General features: G+C 43.8%; 1 protein-coding gene across 10 annotated transcripts in view; it reads right to left on the bottom strand.

Moving 5' to 3' along the window:
* Positions 1–17,269, bottom strand: part of RAPGEF2 (Rap guanine nucleotide exchange factor 2) — a 274,024-nt gene that overhangs the window by 92,060 nt on the left and 164,695 nt on the right. The window contains exon 1 of one of the 10 annotated variants that reach the window (XM_051831663.3): positions 11,557–11,625. The exons of 8 other annotated variants lie outside the window; for them this stretch is intronic. In XM_051831663.3, coding sequence (XP_051687623.1) covers positions 11,557–11,610 — 54 coding nt within the window. In that variant the 5' untranslated portion in view covers positions 11,611–11,625. Of the gene's footprint in view, positions 1–10,615; positions 11,038–11,556; positions 11,626–17,269 lie in introns of those variants that run through there. One more of the 10 variants, XM_008273496.5, reaches the window with a different exon arrangement.

The following is a 17,269-nucleotide window of genomic DNA, read 5'->3' as shown; positions in this document are numbered from 1 at the left end:
GGGCCGGCGCTGCGGCATGGCAGGTCAAAGCCTCTGGCTGAGGTGCAGCAGCCCGCACGGGCACTGGTGAAGTCCCGGTTGCTCCACGTCCCATCCAGCTCTCTGGCGACTGCACTGGGCCCCCACGCATACGCAGCAGACCCAGCAGAAGCTCCTGACTGGATCAGCCCAGATCCAGCTGCCCCGTCAATCTGGGGAGTGAACCAGAGGATGGAAGACCTCTCTCTCTCTCTGTTTCTCTCTCTCTCTTTTTTTTTTCTTGACAGAGTTGGACAGTGAGAGAGAGAGAGAGAGAGAGAGAGAGAGAGAGAAAGGTCTTCCTTTTTCTGTTGGTTCACCCCCTAAGTGGCCACCACGGCTGGCCCATTGCACCGATCTGAAGGCAGGAGCCAGGTGCTTCTCCTGGTCTCCCATGAGGTACAAGGCCCAAGTACTTGGCCATCCTCCACTGCACTCCCTGGTCACAGCAGAGAGCTGGCCTGGAAGAGGGGCAACCGGGACAGAATCCGGCGCCCTGACTGGGATTAGAACCCAGGGTGCCGGCACCACAGGCAGAGGATTAACCTAGTGAGCCACGGCACTGGCCTCTGTTTCTCTTGCTCTCTGTCTGTAACTCTACCTCTCAAATAAATAACTCTTAAAAAAAAAAAAAAAGATCTCTTTGTCTCTCTTTCTGCCTCTCTTTCTGCTTTAAAAAATAAATAACAATCAAATCTTTAAGGAAAATACAGCCAGGGAAGTCTGGATCCATCTACCCATTCACATGGTATAGTTAGAAGTGAGTAATGTGTCAACTATGTCCGGATCAAGGGAGACAGCTCAACCTGATCTAAGAGACCCCACCCGTGAACATTCTGTCAACACAATGGGCCCCTGCTACTCCACTTTACTTCATTATGTTCAACTACGAACGGCTTTTTAATTACATGAGTGCACAGTATGAACCAAAACTCCTTTTAGACCGGACACTCTCAGAGGCTTCTGCAACCTAATCTTTTCAACCTCCGGACTTTGCTCCACTTGATCCTGTTCTTCAACCAACTTGACTATCCACTGCCCCGTACGTGCACATAAACGCTCTGCTTCGGGGCTTGGGAGTTCACTCCTTTCCCCTGCAGAAGTTCCTCCCACTTCCTTGGTGCTTCACATCTTGTTTCAAGGCACAGTTTAATTCTTTTCTTTTTTTTTTTTTTGGACAGGCAGAGTGGACAGTGAGAGAGAGAGAGACAGAGAGAAAGGTCTTCCTTTGCCGTTGGTTCACCCTCCGATGGCCGCCGCGGCCGGCGTACCGCGCTGATCTGAAGGCAGGAGCCAGGTGCTTCTCCTGGTCTCCCATGGGGTGCAGGGCCCAAGCACCTGGGCCATCCTCCACTGCACTCCCGGGCCACAGCAGAGAGCTGGCCTGGAAGAGGGGCAACCGGGACAGAATCCGGCGCCCCGACCGGGACTAGAACCTGGTGTGCCGGCGCCGCAAGGTGGAGGATTAGCCTAGTGAGCCGCAGCGCCGGCCTACAGTTTAATTCTTATTTCCTTCTCATAGTGCATGTGATACTCCATCCTGTACACTCCTATGTGTTCTTTCTCCTTACTGCTCACCCAGCGTTTAAATACGTGGGTACTTCAAAAAGCTCATGGAAAGATGGGAAAGTGTATTTTTTCAAATGGCCTGGGAAAAGCAGCGGAACAAGGGCTGCAATCATCACATCTCAAAATGTCAGCTGCACTCCTATCCATTATATTTTTGGTACTCGACTAGTGTATTTGCTCCCATATTTAGCACCGAATTCTAACACTACATGAAGTTCTTAAGTAAATTACTTTCTCCCTAAATTTAACGGATGCATGTATACTATCAATATCTATTATTTGAATATGTTATCCATAACATATGGCAAACTTTAAACCTATAAAGTAAATGAAAGTTTATGATACAAACTTAACAATTATAAAATGACTCTTAAGTTAGTTGACCTTAAATATACCTGCTACTTATCTAGAATAAATATCATTATCAGATTTTATGTGATGGAATAATAAAAAAATTATATAATAAAACAATCCACATCACAATGTAGTTTCACCTGGGTAGAAAAATTGTGATTCCTTTTCTGTTCTTATCTTCCTCTATTTACTGACTTGTCTTCAATAGCTACACAGCTGTGTATTTTTAAATTCACAAGCTATGCACAAGACTAACGACACACAGATCAAACTGCTGCCAGAGTGACCAAGATAAGTGATAAAAACTGGGTTGGCAACTAACAGGATACCACTTCTAAAGAAATAGTTTTAAATTACGTTTACACTTAGGTGAGTATTATCTTTAAAGTAGTCTGATTTTGACATTTGATTGTGTCCACGAATAGTATTAATAATTTCAACAAGAAATAGGAGACCCTATAGTTTCGTATTTTTAATTGCCACTGAAAATGAACAAAAGTGTGCGTTCAGAAAAACAAGCCTGGCCGGCGCCGCGGCTCACTTGGCTAATCCTCCACCTGCAGCGCCGGCACCCCGGATTCTGTCCCGGTTGCTCCTCTTCCAGGCCAGCTCTCTGTTGTGGCCCGGGAGTGCAGTGGAGGATGGCCCAAGTGCTTGGGCCCTGCACCCCATGGGAGACCAGGAGAAGCACCTGGTCCTGCCTTCGGATCAGCGCAGTGCGCCAGCCATAGCGGCCACTTGTGGGGTGAACCAACGGAAAGGAAGACCTTTCTCTCTGTCTCTCTCTCTCTCACTTTCAAAAAAGAAAACCAAGTCTAAGATTAAAGCTAATTTTGCCCTCACAACTCAAACCCTGGAAACCCAAGGTGTGAGCTGTGCTCGTCACTCAGCCAGGCTGAGCTGGCCAAATCGCTCTTCCGCTGTGACTCCAGGCACCAGCCAGTCCTCAGCTCCACGACACCCTTGCACATGCTCTGCTGCCAGTCTCACGCAAGCCTATGGATTGCTAAATTGCAGAGAACAGTGTTTAAAGGTGCTTCCACTTACTAGAAGTAAAGAGAAAACTATCTGGTTTATCCATTATTTTCTAGGAGGGCAGAAGAAATTTTTAAAAAATCACTCTCTACAGTACTTTTACAGTCACGTTCGTCTTCTTTCATGTGACTCTGTGCCAGCACTCCTAGTGAAAGTAGTGAAATGAAGACCTCCAGAAATGCCCACGACAAGGCGGCTCCTTGGTAATCTGCACCTGCGGTCCACCTCCAGCACAGGGCAGTAGGAATACACTTATCACAGGACAGGGCACTCATTCCTGAACACTGATCTTTACCAATACAGGAAACCAAGAGGTTTAAACTAATTAGCCTTTTCTGCGTGCCTTAACTAGAAACGGGATGGTGGATTAATCACATTTACACACACACACATTTATACACAAAATATGTACATGTATAAATAGGCAGAGAGGTAGGAACATATGTTTCATCTGGTAATCAAATCTAGTCAATATTTTTTTTTTATTTTTTTTTTTTATTTTTTTTTTATTTTTTTGACAGGCAGAGTGGACAGTGAGAGAGAGAGACAGAGAGAAAGGTCTTCCTTTGCCGTTGGTTCACCCTCCAATGGCCGCCGCGGCCGGCGCGCTGCGGCCGGCGCACCGCGCTGATCCGATGGCAGGAGCCAGGTGCTTTTCCTGGTCTCCCATGGGGTGCAGGGCCCAAGCACCTGGGCCATCCTCCACTGCACTCCCTGGCCACAGCAGAGGGCTGGCCTGGAAGAGGGGCAACCGGGACAGAATCCGGCGCCCCGACCGGGACTAGAACCCGGTGTGCCGGCGCCGCTAGGCGGAGGATTAGCCTAGTGAGCCGCGGCGCCGGCCCCAAATCTAGTCAATATTATAAACCAATAATGCATGCCTCCAGAGTTCACTAAAGAAGAACATGATCTTAGTAACTGCAAAGGGATTTTTCAGACTGCCACTTTATCAGTCAATAAACATGAGGCTAATCCGTGCCCAAGATGCCTCTCGTAGGAAGAACATCTGGTTGAGTTAAGAGGAAGGTTCCAGCTTGGGGACGTGGGATGAAGAGATCAGAGTGTGCGTGAGTAGTTGTAAGGCAGACAAGAAACCCAGAAACGGCAAGACTGCTGAGTTTTGCAGATAGGACAACCATGGCAGACTGTGCAGTTCAGTGTTAACATTACACCTGTAGGTCATACACACACTGGAGATAGACAACAGAGGGAACCTGGCATATTTCAGACAAGGCCTGTGTCGGCAGAGGCTGACAATGGACCAGCCCTGGCTGTGTACATGTGGGTGTGCTGCCTCACCACGTGTTGGTGGGCACCACAGCAGCAGACCTCTATTTACTGCACACTCTGTGCTGTCTTCTCAACCCATGTTCCAAAAGTTAGGCTCTCTTCTTTGTAACTCGTTCTGTAAAACACTCGGGACAATCCCAGAGTATCGGCACTTGAATAAAACAGGTAGAGGCAGTCACAGGCACGTGGTAGGTCACCAAACAGAAAGACGACTTCTTGACGATGAAGAAAAAGACGCAGACCAGAGACAGCAATGATGTGAGGACAGGAACTTGACCCACACTGAGACCTTGAGGCCATATTTTACACACTTTCATTTTAAATTACACACACACACACACAGATACATAGACGTGAACATTTGTATGCACATATAACCTACCTGGCTATATGTATAAATATCCAGACACTCATTTTATTTTAGAAATATTTTTAAAATGCATAACCTGACCATAATCCAAATAAAATATAGTTAATAATGGAAGGTTTTTCGATCTCAATAGGATAGGCTTTTGAGAGTTCACAAACATTGCTACATACAGGAAAATGGTAAGTTACTCTTTCTTTTAACCAGGTATACAAAATAAGCATTAAGAAATTCATTATGAATTTAAATTATCTATAAGATTTATATCATGACTGTTAGCACAGGAAAATTAAGAAAACTGAGGCACGCTCTACATAAATTCTTAATAGATTCCAGAACGAAATATTTAAGAGTATGGGCAGGCCTACAATCAGGAGATGGGCTAAAGAAATGCCAAGTTATGTCTAAGGGATAATTATACCTAAAGAGTGATTTATCCAGTGTTTATCTGGGTACAAAACCAGTATTCCAAACATATAAAACATGAGATTTAACATGAGTAACTGATCTTTTTATGGCCTAAATAATTAAGAGAGAGTAACCGAGTTTCCAATGATACATTTTGAGCATTCTGTCCATTAAAAAAAAGTCTCTTTTCCACTCATCTTAATTGATATAATTTTCTTTTCAAGTAGTTTATTTTGAATGGCTCGTTATTCAACAATATTAAGAAGCAAGGCTATGACACATACTTCCTCTTACTTTAACACGTCCTATAATAAGACAGAACTTTTCTTTTAATCTTACACAGATAAGCAGCGCATGTATACAATGACTCTCAGGTTTCTAAATATATTTCCTCACTTCTAACAGGGGTAGAAAGGATCTAGTATTTGTTGCCTGGGTTTCTTGGCCCAAATCCAAGGCAAGATGACCTTGTCCTTGAATAAAACAATAGGATATTGCTTCCTCTCAGGTCTCTCTGCAAGCAACACAGTGGAAAACCTTCCCAAGAGACAAGGTTATGTCATCTCAGGAAATGTTATCCGTTAGAATAGACAAAATGAAAATCAGATAAAGAAAAGGTGGAGTCTAAACTCAGAAGAGCCATAACTTAGGATCTATAATTAGTATAGGTGCTATTTTTCTACAATGCTAAGGAGAAGGTATTGATCAAATTATATTAGAGAGATTCCCAATGTCTACAGACAAGGTCAAATGGTCATGAGGGAATAAAATCAATTTTTAAAACACATATTCTTAAATATGTTCTAGTTGAAAGAGGGTGGGGGGCGGGGCAGAGAAAGAGGCTGTACTCACTTGCCAGGCCCTCCAATTATCATCGTCAGTTTGTCAGGTGTCCTCCTGCCCTCGCTCCACCACCTGTGCTGACCCACTGCTGCCGGCTGTCTAACGACCCACACCAACAGTGATGACTTCATTACTCGACCTCATGAGCTTCTGTATCCTCACACTCTCTATCTTCCTACCTTGGGTCCTCACATGCTGTGCACTCAGCCTTGCAGAGCCTGCTCCATACTTCACTCCTAGCAGCTGATACACGGCTTTAAACTCCAACAATACCCTTAACACACGGCACACAGAATGCGGGGGGGGGGGGGGGGGGGTCGGTCAACAGATGATCCCCTGGGAGTGGGAGCAGGCATTTGGCCTAGTGGTTAAGATGTCTGAGTCCCACATTAGAGCGCCTGGGTTCAAATCCCAACTCTGGTATATGACTCTGGCTCCCTGCTAATGCAGACCCTGGGAGACAACAGTGATGGCTCAAGTTGTGGGGTTCCTGCCTCCTATATTCAGCCTATCTCAGCTCCAGCTTTTGGAAGTGAACCAGTAGATGGGCAAACTCCCTGTCTCTGCCTCTCGTCTCTCTACTTCTCAAGAACAACAACAAAGATGTGAAACCGCCCCTAACTGTAAAGGCCAAGCCAACTTAAAAACACGAATTAGAAGAACTAATACAATTAAGTCTTAGACTGAATCACTATTAAGAGCTATAAGGGAGAAATATGAGAGGACAAGGAACAAGTCAGTCAACCAAACAGCAATGCAAGCTGGGAAACAGGATGAGAACAGTAGTCGCTGTGTAATCAGATCAGCTTGTCCCAGATTTACAAAGCATAGTTTGGGGGGAAATACTCATGTGTTTATCAGATAAAGAATGTATACTTTTTAGCCTTAAGTGACGTGTAGGAACTGATACAACATGGTTAAGTTACATGACAGTCGTCCTATTTAAGAGGCTTAGGCAATGATGGAATGGATACGTACACCTGCCAGAGAGACATGGCCAATGTGGTGTGGACCTGGGAGAGCTGACCATGGACTGGAGTAGGCTCCCCCCGGGGAGGTGGGGGGGCAGATGACACAGCAAGGCTCAGTGCTTCAGGGGAGCACAGGCAGTCAAGGCCAGGAGGCCAGAGTTACACAGCGAATGGACAGAAGAAGGTGAGGTGTGGAGTTTATATTTAAGGACCAAGCAGCAAATTGGGGAAGGTACAGGGTAGGGATCAAGCCCAGAAAAGCAGGAGTTGGGCCAATGGCGCCTCTGCCTGAGGATGTCTAAGGATAATCTCAAAAGGAGAGAGCACTGCTGATGCAGCCAAACAGAAGTTTTATAGAAGACTTTCGACCGCAAGCCGGCTCTTTTCTATTGACAGTGATTGGAGTGCCCTACGTGCCAGGAAAACGAGAGTGGGGGAAAGCAAGTACCCTCTTCCAATTGTGAACTTGAAGCCAAGGCCTGCGAAATCAGGCAACTGTAGGCAGACTCCACCACTTACTACTAATACACACCCGGGAAAAATTATTTTCCAACCTGTGTCTTCATCTCTAAAATGGTGCACTATTCTTGAGGGGGCTGTTTGAAGGATCAAGTCAGACAGTGCAAAATACAGTGTGTGCCACACAGATGTAGCCACTGCTATTTACTCCCCACATCTGGGTATGGTGCTTTCTTCCGGATGCCGCTGTTTACACTGTCAATCATGACTTCAGGTGTTGCTTACGATGATATAACTACAACACACTGCAAAAATCAGTAATTTCTTATAAAAACTTAAAACCAGAAAACAGGTGACCAGTTTGACATCATTAAATTCATTTAATGTGATCTAAAAAGTTTACAAAGTTTCAAAGTCATTCCATACTGCAGATATTTCAAAGGCATCTAAGGTAGGCAAAAAAGTAGAGAGAAAGGTTCTATGGTTAAAAAAAAAAAAAAGACTAGACTGAGTAAAAGACAAATGTGATCCCAAAATTTCCCCAGCTGAGTGAGCCTACGGAACTTTCCTACATGGTATCTAGTAAGAATCTGCACAATTATTAGTCCCTTTTGAAAAATACAGTTTTATAATACCTTTCTGAAATATTAATAATCTTATTTTTCTTAAGTGTAAAATCTTTTTAAAGATTTATTTAGTTACTTGAAAGGCAGACTTAGAGATGGGGGGAGGGAGAAGAGAGAGAGAGATCTTCCATCTACTGGTTTACTCTCCAAATGGCTTAGCTGAGACTAGGCCAGGCCAAAACTCCATCCAGGTTTCTCATGTGAGTGCCGGGGGCCCAGGTACTCGGGCCATCTCTTGTTGCCTTCCCAGACACATCAGCAGGAAGCTGGATCGTAAGTGGAGCAGCAGGCTCTCAAACCATCTCCCAAGTGAGACGCTAGCATCACAGGTGGTGGCTGAATCCGCTGTGCCGAAACACCAGTCGCCTCGATCTTTATATTTTTATATTCAGAGAATCCCAAGATTCTGATAAAGACTACCTAAAAAGCACTGCTTGAATATAAAAATACAGCTCAGTGTCGGGTGCATTTCTGGTGACAACAAGGTACCCATCTTGGTGTTACCGTCAATTTACCATACAGAAAGTGGATGGGGGTATAAAATCATACCATTTACGACTTAAGGGGTTTAAAGGGCTTAATGGAACTTCATTAACCCCAAAATTCAATTAAATGAAAGGTATATACTAGCAACTAATACGCAGTGAGAATAAAAAAATGAGTAAGATTCTGACAAAGCAGAATAACTGAGTTTACCATGGGTGTTCAATCACGGCAAAAAAGAAAAACCTCCCTCCCTCCAAGTTATATTTTTATTTTTTTAGCAGCATATTCCTTTCTGTAAAGAAGCAAAGACACTTAAAAAGCCACAGACTTCTCAAAAAAGCAACATAAAAGGATTCGTGAATTCCATAAATTTTACCCATGTGACATTATCCCTGCCGTTATTCTCACAAAGCCTCAACAGTTGAAAGGGAGGCCTTCTTGCTCATTTTGGCTCAACAACTGTTCACTGAGTACCTCTGATGTGAGAGCCAGAGTTGTTATTCTCTTACACAACTCTTCACATAGGAAGGGGTCTTCAAAAAATTCATGGAAAACATGAATCATGAATGTCAAAAATCCTTGCGCCAAAATAAACTTAGCTTTTCCTTCCATTTTCCTACAAATTGCTGGGGAGCAGAATTAAAAATTTAAAGGTCTGGTTAACGTTGAATGGCAAGACCAGCTAACAGAGGACTGACTGACAAGTAGGCAGCGAGATCCTCACACCATCAACCTCAACTCCGTTGCACGTGTCTCGCTAGGGAAGCACACCCCAGTATTTCACTCTATCAAAAGTACCTTGAGAAACACGCAGTTTAAATCTGTTCCTAAGGCTCCTCAGGTATAGTTTAATACTCTTATGTTTTAGACTACAAAGGAGTGCGTCAAAGACCCTGTTCAGAGATATCGAAGTGGGACGGCCCTTCTCTTTAACAACCTTTCCTATTAGTGAAATACGTATAAGGTTGGTCTCTTTTTGGATCTGATATGAAGAGAGTCAACGAGTGAAGAATGGCAAGGACCTCATCACGAGGAGGCGGGGCTCCAGGAGTAGTCCCCCAGCACACCTCCAACACAGCGATCACCCTAAGAACATCCAAGGTCCGCTGCTGAGGTGAGACCATGCCCAAGAAAACCTCTTGGGCCGAGTTAGTAATTTTGTTCACGATGATTTTGTTCATCATCGTGAACAAAATTAAATTACACTCAGAAATGTAATTCTCAATGCATGGCCTTCTATATGTAAATTTTCAGACCCTTGGCAGTTTATGTCCATTTTTGAAGTTTAATATCTCATGCTTTCCAGAATCCGTAAAAGACAATTCCTGCCCCCTACTGAAACAACCTGCTGGATGCTACAATGCAGAAGGAGACATTTCAGAAATACTTGGACTACTGTATACGCTGCCTAAATTCACATGTTGAAATGCAATATTTTTATATCCATCACATGAATTAGTGTGATAGCAGAGAATTTCCAACATGGAGATATAAAAGTAGTGCCGTGAGCACCCACAGCCCTGAGGGAAGAGGCATGTCCTTGGTGTCAGGCACAGAGTGTGTTCAGTGTGAACAGCAGCAGCTACCTATGGGATTTCAGCGTGAGAAACGCAAAGCTGACTCACGGGATCAATTAGGAATAAGTAAGTGCGTGTGTGTGTGTGTGTGTGTGGCATTAAAGAAATGCTGCGTTTCCACCATCAATTAATACATGCTAAGCAATCGGCTGAGTCCCACTGATCATTTTATTACCAAATCAATAGCCAAAGCTCTCCCTCCCTCCTCAGACCTGCATATGAATTCCTCCCTACAGTCTCATTCTCAGTAACCTTTCTCAACGTCTGGCATCAAATTCAACTACAACAACATTTAAAAGAGAAAACTATTCAGGTATGACGTTAAAGCGCCAAGCTTTAGTTTCTGATTACAAAAATCAGTTAGTTGTCCAGCATTTCTCAGTGTGGGTGATTTTGGCTTTAAATGAATTGTTGGTCTTGCTTACAATGTCTTTAAAATTACCACAGAATTAGAAGAACAAGCCAGTAGTCGCTTACCCTCCCCTCCTCCGAGCAGAATATCATGCCCTCTACAACAACTGTTTTCCCTCACGAGAACGAGCAACAATTCCCATTTTAAAGCAGTTCTCTGCGATGTGCTGTTGAAGCACAAGCAGCATTCGCAATACTTACTGAATGTTTCTCTTGCTGGCCCATAACTCCATGGTTAGCTGGGATTGCTAGTGGTTTCATAATGAAGAAACATATGCTGAACTGAATTTACACATCATGTACCAATCTCTCACGGTGGCAAGTCACCCTCTACAGCATTCAATTAAAAGAAAAAGAAGAAGAAGAAGGAGAGAAAAAAAAAAAAAAAAAAAGAGGGAGGAGGGAAAACCAAGCTGCAGCTTAAAGTGTCACTACTGGTGAGCTTAAAAAACCCCTCACACTTGTAGACCAGAAAAGGAGCTCGAACAACGGCATTCGTCTCCATTTTTATAACCCCAAAACTCTAACCACTGTAGCCTATGACAAGACCGAGGGAACCTTACACAGCTCTCGGTCTTCCAACAGAACAAGATCATTTCTGAGACTGAAGAACAAGAGGCAAAAGAAAAGGAGAGAAAAAAAAAAAAAAAGCTAAAATGGCTGACTGCACACAGACTCCCTTCCAAAAGGCTTAATACAGAATTATATTCGTCAGGGTGGCATAAGAACCAGTCTCCAGCATTCAGCCAAGCATCGTTAATACTCTTGTTTCATTTGCAATCACACATGCAGACCCCTCCGACCCAGAAAAAAAAAGGAAAGAAAGAAAAGAGAAAGAGAAAGGAGGAAAAAAACCAGGGCAGAGCGTGTGAATCGGGACCTCCTCCCTAGCTGCTAATGATGCTGACAGAGTGGTCACCAGTGATCTCTGTCCCACTGCACTACCCAAGTTTGCACAATTAATCTTAGCAGCATGACACTGATGGACATTTAATGTAATGATGTCTGTCCCCCACACTCAACACAAGCATGCCTGCTAGCAAAGAGAGTCACTGACAGAAACACAGCACATGCACACACACAATCTCGAGAATCATGAGTCTGAATGCAACACACCAATATAATTACATTATTGTGCTTACTTTGGAGGACCATGGCTGCAGGCAGTTGGCATAGCAACGCACAAGGAAAGCCATTTCCTGGGTAGAGAGAAAGCTTCCTTCTCTAAATAAAAAATTCCTCTTAGGAAACAAACGGCATTGCTGCTTCCTGCAGAAAGCAAGACACTGTAGTCTGTCTCTTAACCTGCAAGGCTCACACTCAATGCAGTTCTAGTGATGTAAGTGGATTTCTCTCCCACCCTCCCTCTCTCCCTATATACACTGAAATATTCTGCTCAAATGGCACACACATTCCTTAAGGCTCGCCCCCTCCTCTACTTAACCATTTCACTCATTAAGGTAGCGATGGACAATTCAGATAAAGTAACAAGCTCTTGCCTGGATTATATCAGCAGCTGTAGGTTAAGCAAGTCTCAGAGGGGTGGAATCCATTGATTGCTGACTCCAAATAATATCGCTGAAGACAGGGTGGGAAAACGGAGCAAGGACTTACTTGAACAGCTTTGAACTAAGATATGATTTTTCACCAAGGTGAAGATAAAGCAATCAGTGTGACCTCTACCCCACCCTCACATATCATTGTGCTACAGTAAACAACTGTTTATCAAAAATTTATAAAATGCACACTTGGCGAGCTTTGAATAAATTTAGAAGATGTGATTTTCACTAACATCCATACACACACATACACCATGTTGACTTGCTAATGATATAAAACTATGCCCACTTAGGGTTAAAAAAAAAAAAACTTTTAGAGGTAGAAAGCTGAAATTAAATGATACACTATTCTACCAGAAACTCTTATTTCACCGAGGAATGTCAGTTATCTGGAAGACTGCATGATAGCTGACAAGGAGTGAGGGTAGTTTAACCCTGAAACACTGCCCTGTTTCTCAAAATCAGATCTATCAATAATGGCATACAAAATAGAAAACACAGATGAAAACCTAGCATCTTCAATAACTGATTCTGCAGTTGTCAGCCTTTGCTAACTTGTGTCTTTATCTGTGTACTTAAGACCGCACCCACCCTATTCTCTCTCTCCTCATCTCTAAAGACAACCACTCCTTCCAAATCACTGCCTTGGGTCCTTCTCCCCACCCGTCCCCACCTCTCAGACTTCTTCATCTTTTTCTTTTTTTAAAAAATTTATTTAGAAAGAATTAGAGAGAGAGAGAGAAACAGAGAGAGAGAGAGAGGATCTTCCACCCTCCGGTTCACTCCCTAGGTGGGCACAACAGCCAGGACTGACCCAGACCAGAAGCTTCCTCCCGGTCTCCCACAGGGTTGCAGGGGCCAGGCACTTGGGCCATCTTCCACTGCCTTTCCCAGACCATCAGCAGGGAGCTGGACCGGAAGTGGAGCATGCGGGATGCAAATTGGTGATGTACGGAATGCCAGTGTCGCAGGTGGTGGCTTTACCCACCATGCCACAATGCCGGCCCCTTTCTCTGACTTCTTAAATTACCCATTACCCCTCTCCTCCACATCTATTTCACCTCTCCACCATAACCAGAGATCCTGCCCCACTGACTTGTAGACCAGGTCTCTACCATCTCAAAAACACACCAAAACACAAATTTCCCCAGACCTATGTTTTCCTATGGCTACAATCTGACCTCGTCCCCCTACTTCACAGCCAAGTCTCAAGAACCACATTTTGGTTTTCATCATTTCCACATTCCACACACTATCAATGAAGGACCACCGATCTGAACATTCAGGAGTTACCCTTAGCTCACATGGCAACAACTGTTAATCAGATTCTCTAATTTTTCCTTCAAATGTAGAGTTCCCTCCATATGTGCCGCTATAATCCCACTCCGATCTTCATTTTTTGCATTGAGAACTGTAAAAGTCACCTTCATGAACCTGCTGGATTTGGTTCTAACCCCATTCACACAACCTTTTAAACCATGCTATCTCCAGAAACCATTTACACACTAAAGTCCGATCACCATTCTAATCCACTGAGCCCTTTTCACAGATTAGAACATTTCAATGCTTCCCACTGCTCCCAGCACAAAGTCTGCAGCGAGACTTCCATGTTTCCCAGATCCACGCCCTGCCATGCGCACTCCCTGCACGCCAGGTCTCCTGGGCTGCGCTCGCTTCCGCGACGGGCCAAGGGGCCTCTGCACGCGCTGCTTCCCCTGCCTGAGACTCTCCTCCTGCCCCCCTTTTCCGACGGACTCCAGCGCCTCCCCAAGTGTGCTGGTTGAGTGCCCGCAGAGTTCTCACGACAGCACTTATTGAGCACCTGCTGAATGCCCACAGAGTTCTCACGACAGCACTCATTCAGCACATGTTTGGTTTTGCCTCTAGTCATGTAGGCTCACGCAGCTGGTGTATGCTCCCCTGACTCGACTCAACACTGGCATCACGTTTTTTGTGTGTACTCTTCTCTTGCATATTGTAGGCACTTGCATTTTGGTTCAATGAATAAAATCTCCAGCGACTGAGAATGGACATCAGTAAGACCATAATCGATCTTCTAAGACTAGTTTCTGTCAAAATCCAAATCTTTTGGGGCAGACATTTGACCTACTAGTTAAGATGCCTGTTTTCCAAACTGGAATGCCTGGGTTTGAACCCCAGCGCTAATCTGAATTCCAGATTCCGGCCAGTGCAGACCCTAGGTGATGGCTCAGGTTGTTGGATCCCTGATTCCCACACGAGAGACACTGACGGAGTTCCCTGCTCCTGCTCGTGGGCTGGCCCAGCCCCAGCTCTTGCAGGCATCTAGGGTGAACCAGTGGATGAGGGAGTTCTTGCTTTCCCCCTCTCTCTGCTTCTCTCCTCTCATAAAGATAAAAATTTTAAATATAAATCTTTTCTATAATTGAAGTAATGAATGATTTATTAGTAAGTGCCTACAAAGGAGGAAGTAATTCAAGTGTCCAGGATACAATGTACAAATAAAATGCTGTATACTCAGGCAATAGGATATTATTCATCCTTAAAAATGAACAAAATTCTGGTGCATGCTACAAGGATAACCTTGAAGACAACAGGCTAAGTGAAATAAGACTGTCAAGAAAGGACAAACACTGTACAATACTCTATGTACCTAGAGTAGTCAAATTCTTATAGAGACAGAAAGTAAGGCAGTAGTTGCTAGGTGCTATGGGAAGGAGGAGGGATTGTAGAGTTACTCTTTAATGAATATGGAATTTCTGTTTGGGAAAATGAAATAAGCTCTGGAGACAGATGGTGGTAATGGTTATCTAATAATGGCAATGGATTGGATGTCACTGTACTGTATGCTTAAAACTGGTAAATTTTAGTGTTATGTACATGTTATCCAATTAAAAAAGTGAGTGGCAACTCAAGGGTGTAATAATCGACTTCTACATCTCCCATCCAGCTCCTGTCTTACATAGTCATGTGCCAAAAATTCCTCTCCAAGTTCAAGTCGAATTACGGGAACTGGTGGCGAAGGTGTGCCACTGCTTGCCTCTCTGGAAAAATGTGTCGTTTTTCTCAAGAAGGAAACTAACCTAATCAGTGAATCCGACAAAGCAAGAAAATCACAAATTCTCAGGCCCTGACGCTTTCTCGTGCTAAGTCTTGGCTTGATTTCTCTCACTGGTTGGCTCCATGCCTACAACCTACATACCTTAAAACTCATGATCTTAATACTGGAAATTTTTTTAATGCCTACTCTCCTGTACATTGAAACGCAATTATGTCAGGTTATGATTTGCCAAACATTGCTTAAGAAATGATATATAAATTCAAGGTTCAGGAGAATCCTATACTATCGATTTTACCCAAACAAGAGTAAATCATGTTGATCTTGAAGTAGCACAGATCTGGGCTATATTTCCCCAGTCTTTAATCATCTAGATTTAGCAAGTAACATTCAATAGACCAAGCCAGGAAAAGAACCAGGTAACAGCTCTCATGCCTATGTCAAGAACATCCAACAATCACTAACTTACCAGTAAAAATGCTCCAGAGGTAGAAATCACACAGCCTGGGAAAACTACTTAATGTGAAGCTTTTCCATGCTAAATTTGCTACCATTATATTCATTTACATTTATCCTCCTAAAACATTCACTTCCTGATTACTAAGAAATTGAAAAGATCTGTTCTTCTCAGTAATTATTCATCATATTTAGGCTTATACAGTCTTCATCTGTAGATCTCAATGTGTAGGACACAGTTAATGTATAAATACTCAAGTAAGATTCATCAAAACGCAAGGGGAGGAGCCGGCACTGTCGCACAGTGGGTTAAGCTGCCGCTTGCGATGTGATACCGGCATCCCGTATCAGAGAACTGTGTGGGCTCCACTGCATATCCCAGCTGCTCCATTTCCAATCTCTCTCTCTCTCTGCCCTTCAAATAAATAAATAAATAATTTAAAAAGATACAGATCATCCAGATATACTCCAGACTTATGTTCCAAAGAAATCTTTAAGCTACATCTTTCTTTAAAAAATATGTTTCTAGCAGCAAACTATTCATGTTGCATCTGATTCCTTCCTAATTGCAAAATTAATGTAGCAACCCGTCCATCCTAAAGACGCTCAATATTTATACGGCAAATGTCAGAGGAGAAAGACAGAAGGATGACATCTTAGGGAGACACAGAAAAGCAGGTAACATAAAGAAGCCTGCAAATCAGAGAGAAATTCCAACACGGGCTTTTAGAAATGTACTTGTTTGAAAAATGAGCAGACTTCAAGAACAGATTTAGCAAAGTTCACTTCACTTCCTACAGACAGTGAGAGGGAGAGACAGAGAGAAAGGTCTTCCATCCACTGGTTTACTTCCCAAATGGCCTCAAGGGCTGGAGCTAGGCCAATCTGAAGCCAGGAGCCAGGAGCTTCTGCCCGTTCTCTCATGCAGGTGCAGGGACCCAAGAACTTGGGCCATCTTCTTCTGCCTTCCCAGGCCATAGCAGAGAGCTGAATCAGAAGAGGAGCAGCCAGGACTAGGACTGGCGCCCATATGGGATGCCGACGCTGCAGGCAGAGGTTTAATCAACTGCGCCAAAGCGCCTGTCCCTAGAACCTGTTTTAAGAAAAACCCAGGCTTCATCTTGCCAGAGTCAAGGTGTCAATGGCAGTGTCCTTCAGTGCTGGCTGCGAATCATGTCAACGCCTTGTCTAGGCACAAGGACCTCAAACAGAGCTTACTATTATGTAATACTTTACATAATAGATGTAAAGAATTATCTGCATTTCTAACTTGCCATGTGATTACTGCGTTGCACAAGCAGGAGCAACTGTTAGCAATCCCTCTGCTTCAAACAAAAACAGGAAATGATGCATCACAAATTGGAATATAAATTAGCTGAGGTCAGGGACTACGTAACATTTTATTAATCTGATATTATGCTAATTAATGCCTCGTGCTTAGTACCTGAAACAAGGTAATTGTGCAAAGAAAGAAAGAACACGTAAGGGATTCCACTTCAACTTCAAAACTAACCCGTGAAGGGGCAAGTCTTTGACCTAGCAACCAGGACATCCACATCGAAGTTTGGAATCCATGGGTTTCACACCCCAGTTCCTGCTCCTGACTCCATATTCCTGCTAATGCATATGCAGAGGGCTGGAAGGTGATGGCCCAATGTGGGAGACTTACAATGAACTCCCAGCCCAGCCAGGGACCACTGCAGGCATCTGAAGAATGAGCCAGAGGATGGGAACCCCCCCCCCCACCGCCCACCTCTCAAATAAATAAAGACTCTTTTTAAAAAGTAAATAAATGAACCTTAC

The sequence above is a fragment of the Oryctolagus cuniculus genome, chromosome 8, assembly GCF_051225735.1.
Source record: "Oryctolagus cuniculus isolate XC-2025 breed Fujian yellow rabbit chromosome 8, ASM5122573v1, whole genome shotgun sequence".
NCBI classification, from domain to species: Eukaryota; Metazoa; Chordata; class Mammalia; order Lagomorpha; family Leporidae; genus Oryctolagus; species Oryctolagus cuniculus.
The sequence above is the reverse complement of the archived record's forward strand: the minus strand, read 5'-3'. Positions and strand labels throughout refer to the sequence as shown.